The sequence below is a fragment of the Sprattus sprattus genome (assembly GCF_963457725.1).
Source record: "Sprattus sprattus genome assembly, chromosome: 10".
Lineage (NCBI taxonomy): Eukaryota > Metazoa > Chordata > Actinopteri > Clupeiformes > Clupeidae > Sprattus > Sprattus sprattus.
This window is the reverse complement of record NC_137908.1, coordinates 6,064,207-6,072,947: the sequence shown is the minus strand read 5'-3', so window position 1 is coordinate 6,072,947 and position 8,741 is coordinate 6,064,207. Positions and strand designations below refer to the sequence as shown.

The following is an 8,741-nucleotide window of genomic DNA, read 5'->3' as shown; positions in this document are numbered from 1 at the left end:
TGTATGCGTGTGTATGTTTGTGTGTGTGTGAAGTGGTGGGCTTTTTCGAGTGTGTGTGACGCACAGCTGACAGCATGCAGCCAGTCTCCAGCAACGGCCATGAGTTCTGTGACCACAGCGTGTGTGAGGGTGAGTCTTCTCCAACACAACAGACTTGTGGTCTCTGTAGTTTTCACATTGCTCATTTTGCTGACGCTTATATCCAGAGTGACTACAGTATTGTACAGAGAAGTTTTCATCAGTGATTCAGTATATGTGTAAGCTGACCATGTTTGTCCATATAAAGGGATACTAGACAGATATCTTATTGTCATTGAAGGAAATGAAGTGACGTAGCGACGGTCTGGGACAGATCAGTATGATTGCTTCCCAGGTAGCTGAACCATGACCCATGACCTTTGGGTTGCCAGTTAATCAGCAGGATTACTTTGGGATGTTCTTTGTTTCCCTTGAATGTGTCTGCACTTCAGAGGCTTTAAGCATGAATGTGAATGTGAATTGCTTGAAAGTTGATTCCTGAGTTGGGCTTGGTAAAACCTCAGGAACTGTTCTCTGTAAAACCTTAGGAATTTTTTTTTGGTAAAAACGCAGGAACTGCTCTCGTTAGACATGAGTGTGAATGTAAGCAGACACTTTGTGGAGAGAAGGTGATGGTACGTCCACTTTCACTGATCTCCAGAGCAGTGCAACTGGCAATGTTACTCGACTCAGTGTTACTCCACTCAGTGTTACTCAGTGTAACTCTACTCAGTGTTACTCCACTCAGTGTTACTCAACTCAGTGTAACTCAACTCAGTGTTGCTTACCTCAGTTTTATTCTACTCAGTGTAACTCAGTGTTACTCCACTCAGTGTTACTCCACTCAGTGTTACTCAGTGTTACTCCACTCAGAGTTACTCATTGTTCCTCAGTGTTACTCCACTCAGTGTTACTCAGTGTTACTCCACTCAGTTTTTTTCCACTCAGTGTTACTTAGTGATTCTCCACTCAGTGTTACTCCACTCAGTGTTACTCCACTCAGTCTTACTCAGTGTTACTCAACTCAGTGTTACTCCACTCAGTGTAATTCAGTGTTACTCCACTCAGTGTTACTCAACTCAGTGTTACTCCACTCAGTGTTATTCAGTGTTACTCAGTGTTGCTCAACTCAGTGTTACTTCACTCAGTGTTATTCAGTGTTACTCAGTGTTACTCAAATCAGTGTTACTCCACTCTGTGTTATTCAGTGTTACTCAGTGTTACTCCACTCAGTGTTACTCCACTCAGTGTTATTCAGTGTTACTCCACTCAGTGTTACTCCACTCAGTGTTGCTCAAAATAAAAAAGCAACAAAATAGCCAGAAAAGATAACCTGGCAAAATGTGGTCTAAGAATTGAGTATTTGCTGTGTATTCTGTGTTTAAATTGGTGAGATCTGCAACTGGAAATATCTTGTGTATTCTAAGAATTCACTATGCTGGGTGTTTCTGTGTTAAAATTGGTGGGATCTGCAACTGGAAATATCTTGTGTATTCTAAGAATTCAGTATGCTTAACATACATAACAACAGTTGTCTGAGGAAATAGCTCTCGGCGAACATACATGGATCCTTGGCTAAAGGTTATCGTTTAAATCGAACGAAAACATTCCAATTTAAAGTTCAAAGGAAACATCTTTGCCTCGGGCGTTCGCTTCTGTTTGCCAAATTGTAACACGCCTCCGGTTTTGTCTGCAGGCTTAACTGCACTTTGCATGGGCTACCCAGGGCCCTGGTCCAACTGGTTATGTGTGTGTGTGTGTGTGTGTGTGTGCTGAACCTGCAATTACTGTAGTAATGAAAACCAAGAAAGGAAATGTTATTTCAACATCTGACGGTCACGCAGTCTGAAACCTGTCAGTTGTGACTGTGGTTTTGAGCAGAGACTAGTTCACACCAAGTCCTTTAACCATGAATTGCAAGTGCGGGTCACCATTTAAGGAGGCAGCTCTACAGTATATATTATTTTATATTTCATTCAACTCGTTATAAGTCGAATAGCAAATAACACAACTCTCTCTAAGCATGTCACCCAAAACTAAGACTGATGCTGTCCTTCAGCAAGCTTACGGCAGTAGTGTTGAAGAAAGCCACTTGACTGCTAGTAAGTGCCTGGCGAGCTGACTGTGTTTAATGCACAACAGACAGTCTGGCCGTCTTAGCCAGTCTACAAGGGGGGTGGGGGAGCCTAAACAGCGGGTGATGTTCCTAAGAAGAAAAGTCAATAGGAATTCTGTCTTTGGTTGTTTATTTGTGGCATTGTGCTGTGCATGGTTGTTTATTTGTGCTATTGTAACCATGCCGACAGAGCAGGCATTTTGCGTCTTCGCCAGCATCAGCCTTTGGCATGGACACGTCTGAAATTTAAGCCTGAATTCAGCCGAATCGGTTACATCTTGGATTTCAGGCTAGATTCGTATCATTCGGTTGGATTCACTGTGTGTGTGTGTGTGTGTGTGTGTGTGTGTGTGTGTGTGTGTGTGTGTGTGTGTGTGTGTGTGTGTGTGTGTGTGTGTGTGTGTGTGTGTGTGTGTGTGTGTGTGTCATTCACTTATGTTTTTCCTAGCTGTCTGGTTGGTTCAAGTTTAATTTGTCTACAAGGAGCAGGAATGCCAAGCAACACTGGAAGTGTCTGAGAGATGTCTTTATTTGTTTGGACTGTCGTAAAACGTTCTGGAACGTTCTGGAACATGCCCCAGCCCTCTGTCTAACCTGACATTGTTCTGCTTGATTCTATTCTGGTTTAAGGTCACAGACTGTGTTTTGTGTTGGTGTCTGTTTAGTTTAATTTATCTCGAGGGTTGAATTTGATTCTTTTTTTGTGACTTCCAATTTTCGGTCAGGTGATAGTCTGCTAGTCACACAGCATTGCTGTGTGTGTGTGTGTGTGTGTGTGTGTGTGTGTGTGTGTGTGTGTGTGTGTGTGTGTGTGTGTGTGTGTGTGTGTGTGTGTGTGTGTGTGTGTGTGTGTGTGTGTGTGTGTGTGTGTGTGTGTGTGTGTGTGTGTGTGTGTGTGTGTGTGTGTGTGTGTGTGTGTGTGTGTGTGTGTGTGTGAGTATTTCTCCATCACAGAGTTCTACAACAATACTCAGCTAGTTGTGTCTGTAACGTGTGAGATCTCGCCATCGTAGCATTCAATACATAAACTCTTACTCTACTTAAAATAATGTGGGTATAAGAGATACTGTTACAGGGGTTGTGTTACTCCAAGTGATAATGTTTTTGCAGAAGTCTTTTTTGTTTTGTGTAAGTCTACTAGTGTGTGTGTGTGTGTGTGTGTGTGTGTGTGTGTGTGTGTGTGTGTGTGTGTGTGTGTGTGTGTGTGTGTGTGTGTGTGTGTGTGTGTGTGTGTGTGTGTGTGTGTGTGTGTGTGAGTATTTCTCCATCACAGAGTTCTACAACAATACTCAGCTAGTTGTGTCTGTAACGTGTGAGATCTCGCCATCGTAGCATTCAATACATAAACTCTTACTCTACTTAAAATAATGTGGGTATAAGAGATACTGTTACAGGGGTTGTGTTACTCCAAGTGATAATGTTTTTGCAGAAGTCTTTTTTGTTTTGTGTAAGTCTACTAGTGTGTGTGTGTGTGTGTGTGTGTGTGTGTGTGTGTGTGTGTGTGTGTGTGTGTGTGTGTGTGTGTGTGTGTGTGTGTGTGTGTGTGTGTGTGTGTGTGTGTGTGTGAGTATTTCTCCATCACAGAGTTCTACAACAATACTCAGCTAGTTGTGTCTGTAACGTGTGAGATCTCGCCATCGTAGCATTCAATACATAAACTCTTACTCTACTTAAAATAATGTGGGTATAAGAGATACTGTTACAGGGGTTGTGTTACTCCAAGTGATAATGTTTTTGCAGAAGTCTTTTTTGTTTTGTGTAAGTCTACTAGTGTGTGTGTGTGTGTGTGTGCTATAGGCCAGTGTAACAAACATGCAGTGTGTGGTTCTGTGTTCGTAGGCCAGCTGGAGTTTGTGCAGATTCTGGTGATCGTGGTGGTGATGATGGTGATGGTGGTGGTGATCACCTGCCTGCTCAACCACTACCGACTGTCTGCCTACTCTCTGCTCACCAGACACGGGACTGCACGCAGACAACACCTACCCTTCACCTCAGTGAGTACACACACACACACACACACACACACACACACACACACACAGACAAACACACACAGACACACTCCCATACACATACACATACACATACACACACCCATATACACACACACACACACCCACACACACACCCACACCCACACACATATAGACATGCACATACAAAACAAACATTCACACACACACACACACACACACACACACACACACACACACACACACACACACACACTTACACACAGACACACACACACACACACACACACACACACACACACACACACACACACATACACACAAAGTCACAAAACCCTGCAGAGACAGAATACACTAATACACACACACACACACACATACACACACACACACACACACACACACACACACACACACACATAGACATGCACATACAAAACAAACAAACATTCACACCCACACACACACACACACACACACACACACACACACACATACACACATTCATGAATCCCTGAACACTCAAATTACAAGTCACAAAACCCTGCAGAGACAGAATACACTAATACACACACACACACACACACACACACACACACACACGCTGTCATGGAGATGCTGGTCGATCCCTTGGTGTAAAGAGTTTGTTTGTCTGGATTGACTGCATGTGTAAGTGCACCAGAGGCCAAGTGTAGAACAATGCCTGTTTGTTACCGGAGACAACACAGCCATCACTTCCCATAAAACTCCTCATCGAGTCTCCTCATTGGGTGTGTGTGGGGGTGTGTGTGGGGGTGTGTGTGTGTGTGTGTGTGTGTGTGTGTGTGTGATTGTGTGTGTTTAACTGAATAGCACTTATTTGAAATCTAGCCCACTGCATGATGCTGATCTCCAACACCTCTTTCTCTCTGACAGGATACTAGTCTGTGGCCGTCTGATGGAGTGGGGCCCTCTAGTGGTGTAAGTGAGGTAAGGCAAGACTCCTGCATCACTGCTGCTAGCCAACACTGGATTTATTTCTAGATACATTTTTTTCCAGAAACAATATAAAACAATCTCTCTTTCTTTTTCTCTCTCTCTCTTTCTTTCTCTTTCTCTCTCTCTCTCTCTTTCTCTCTCTCTCTCTCTCTTTCTTTCTCTTTCTCTTTCTCTCTCTCTCTTTCTCTCTTTCTCTCTCTCTCTCTCTCCCTTCTCTATCTTCCTCTCTCTTTCATTCTGTCTGTCTCACCGTCTCATCTCTCCCTACCCTCCCTATCTCTCCCTCCCCCTCCTCTTCTCCTCTCAGCAGCAGGCGAGTAGCTCTCGGCCCCCTGACCAGCTGGGCTCCCGTGGCGTCGGCGTCGGCGTCGGCGTCGGTGTGGGTCGTTTCCAGCCCACCTGGCCGTACCTGCAGCACTCCATCATCGAGCTGCCCCCCACCATCTCGCTGTCGGACGGCGAGGAGCCCCCCCCTTACCAGGGCCCCTGCACCCTCCAGCTCCGCGACCCCGAGCAGCAGCTGGAGCTCAACCGAGAGTCCGTGCGCGCCCCCCCGAACCGCACCATCTACGACGGGCCCCTCATCAACCCGCCCTGCCCCTCCACGTACAGCAGCAGCAGCGGCGTCTCCATGGGGGGGTACCCCAACCAGCCGCGGCAGGAGGGCGCCCCCCCCACGTACAGCGAGGCGATAGGACACTATTACCACCACTCCCCCCCGAGGCACCTGAGGGGGGGCAGCGGGAGCGAGGGCCTCAGAGGGGTCCCGAACCCCACACCCCTCATCCAGGCGGTGGAGAACAGGAATGCACGCAACAAGGAAAAGCAGAAAGTGCAGCATGTTTGAGGGAGAGGTGGGGGGGGGGGGGCGTGGGTTGATTGGGGCGTGGGTGGGTGAATCTGCTCACCTCATACCCCCCCCTCCGCCATTACACCTGTGAGATGAGTAGGAGAGGGGTCGGACGCTATCGTGGAAGCCGTTGCACAAAAAGAAGAACGGAGAAATGTAAAAGAAGACTGTGCTTGTTCATCTCCCCCGCCTCCACCCCCCCCCCCCACGGAAGCCTCCCCTCCGCTTATGTCACCTGTCCTTTCAGTGATCACTGCTTCGTATCATTACCACGGGATCACCACTTTAAAACACAAACGAAGGTGAATCTCCTAAAGTCATTTTTTCTTTTTTTTTATACTTTTGCATTGTCCAGATCCACAGAGGCTAAATGATATTCCATAATCCATGCTTTTTCTTTTTTGTTTTATAGCTTAAATCATTCTTATTATCGGGAGTTAAAGCACCTTTCTGTTTAAAAAGCGTTCTTTTTTCGAGTCATGTTGCTCCTCCCCCTTTTCTGACTGCCGGTCTCCATAGAAACCAAGACCCTGTCTGCTGACTGGCCGGACAGGGCGCCTAGAGGAGGAGCCACCGCTTTGAGTTATCCACTTGGCTTCCAGAGAAACGTTTGCACAAAGTTATGAGCAAGACTGTTCTTTAGTAGTCTGACAACATGCGAGAAAACAAATGTCTAGAACTTGTACAAGGATTGCCTGCTAAGATTTTTTTGTACGATTTTTTTTTTAATTTTATTTTTTAAAAAGAACACATTCTAAAGAGGAAGTGCTTTTTTTTTTCACCTGTTCTAGAATGAATCTGTTTGGGTACCAACTGAAACGTGTTGAACGCCATGCTCTGTGTCCATTCAGGCTGTGGATGTCAGCATGCGTATATGGATGCCATTGTATCTTGTTGCTCTCCGTGTAAAACCTTGTGCCTCATGCAATCTAGGGTTGGGCGGGGATGAGAAGGAGAGAGAGAGAGAGAGGCAGTCTGTTTAAAAGGCTATAGTTTTGTAATATTTCCAGACAAATATTAGATGATATAGTACTCTAGTTAACAGAAATAGATCTTTCAGGTGTGCTTTAGTTGAAGCACCATGTCTTTAGATGAGCCAGGAGGAGGCGATTCTGAAGGAGAACTATGTGTGTGTTTCAGTATGGTGGGACGACGACTATGAACGCATGGTTTGAGAGATCCCACCCATCGCTTAGCATCACAGATCACTTTTAGCTTGAGACTTTGCTTAGGGTGAAGTGATAGTGGCTGAGAGATCTTAAACACGTCACTCATATGTAGCAGGTACATCAACAACTGATTTGACGGGGGGGGGTAAAGATTGATAAAGAGCCAGGTACAAGGTTTTCCATTGCCGGTGAGGACATATACATGTATATGAAAACTGAACACAAAACTTAAAAAGGCACAAAGTTATTTATGTAAAAAACAAAGTCTAAAAATTGCACTATTTAAATATAACAGAATGGGAAGCAGAGGCTTGTGTACAAATGACAAAAAAAAACTCTTGTGACTTGTGTAATTTCGAGGGCCTGTATGTAAGTCAGTCAGTTTGTGTGTGTGTGTGTGTGTGTGTGTGTGTGTGTGTGTGTGTGTGTGTGTGTGTGTGTGTGTGTGTGTGTGTGTGTGTGTGTGTGTGTGTGTGTGTGTGTGTGTGTCATGAGAGAACCTTAAAGCCTGGATCTACATGTGAAGCCCCCGGTACAACCCTAAACCCTCCTAAAGGGAGCTTATGCCAGACCTGGACCCAACCCAGCAGAACACATCAGTCTGTCGGTGAGCGCTGTCTACTGGCCTCCCACGGGCCGGAGTCACGGAGCACTTCTGAAAAAGACCCGCTTCAGATCCAGACCAGAGGCCGCCTCCATCTTAATGGACGCTGGCCCGGAACGGAGCTCTGTCTCTGGAGCTGGTCTCGACCCAGATCAGACATAGATCCGTTCTAGACTCCTGCAACTGAGAGAGAGAATCAGACAGACAGTCAGACAGTCAGACAGACAGACAGACAGACAGACAGACAGACAGACAGACAGACAGACAGACAGACAGACAGACAGACAGACAGACAGACAGACAGACAGACAGACAGACAGACAGACAGACAGACAGACAGACAGACAGACAGACAGACAGACAGACAGACAGACAGACAGACATTGGCCAGATCTCACGTCTGTCCCTCTCTGCAGACTGTACTGTTTCAGTGAGAGCTGATCTGCTGCTGGTCCAGGTGTGGGTGTACATGGTTTTGAGGGGGCCTCAGCACTTTAAAAGATGAGAAGTTGGGGGAGAGACACAATCCCCAGACAGCACTGGTCTACCAGCCTTTATGCAAGAGCTCCCCCTAGAGGCCTGGAGCCCCAGGGACCTCCAGTGTGCTAGCATCCCAATGCAGAAACTCAGAGAGAGAAAGAGAGAGAGAGAGAGAGGAGACCAGGACAAATCATACCTTTGCTCTCCTCAGCTTGGGAGGATTGCGTGTCCATGTTCGTTTACATGCATCTCGTGAGGCTGATGAAGTGGGAGTGACGCGTCCTCTAAGCGATCACTCTTACGTATAGACCCTGGCTGCTAGTTTAATACTGCCTGGTACTGCCTTTGGACATTATCACAAGAAAGGACAGGTTATGAATACTCACGCCTGAGAAGAATGGCATATACAGGCCTCAGGCATATTACTAACCAACAGAGGCCTGTGCAGTGACCACCAGTATAGTCCTGTCCTGAGGAGTGACCACCAGTATAGTCCTGTCCTGAGTAGTGACCACCGGTATAGTCCTGTCCTGAGGAGTGACCACTGGTATAG

The 8,741-nt window shown here is 46.2% G+C and overlaps 1 protein-coding gene across 1 annotated transcript in view; it reads left to right on the top strand.

Moving 5' to 3' along the window:
* pmepa1 (prostate transmembrane protein, androgen induced 1) overlaps positions 1-5,932 on the top strand; it is a gene marked incomplete at its 3' end in the record, with an annotated part of 27,012 nt that extends 21,080 nt beyond the window's left edge. The window contains exons 2-4 of the mRNA XM_080846198.1: positions 3,953-4,128; positions 5,023-5,076; positions 5,393-5,932. Coding sequence (XP_080702324.1) covers positions 3,953-4,128; positions 5,023-5,076; positions 5,393-5,932 — 770 coding nt within the window. The remainder of the gene's footprint in view (positions 1-3,952; positions 4,129-5,022; positions 5,077-5,392) is intronic.
* Between the last annotated feature and the right edge of the window lie 2,809 nt (positions 5,933-8,741).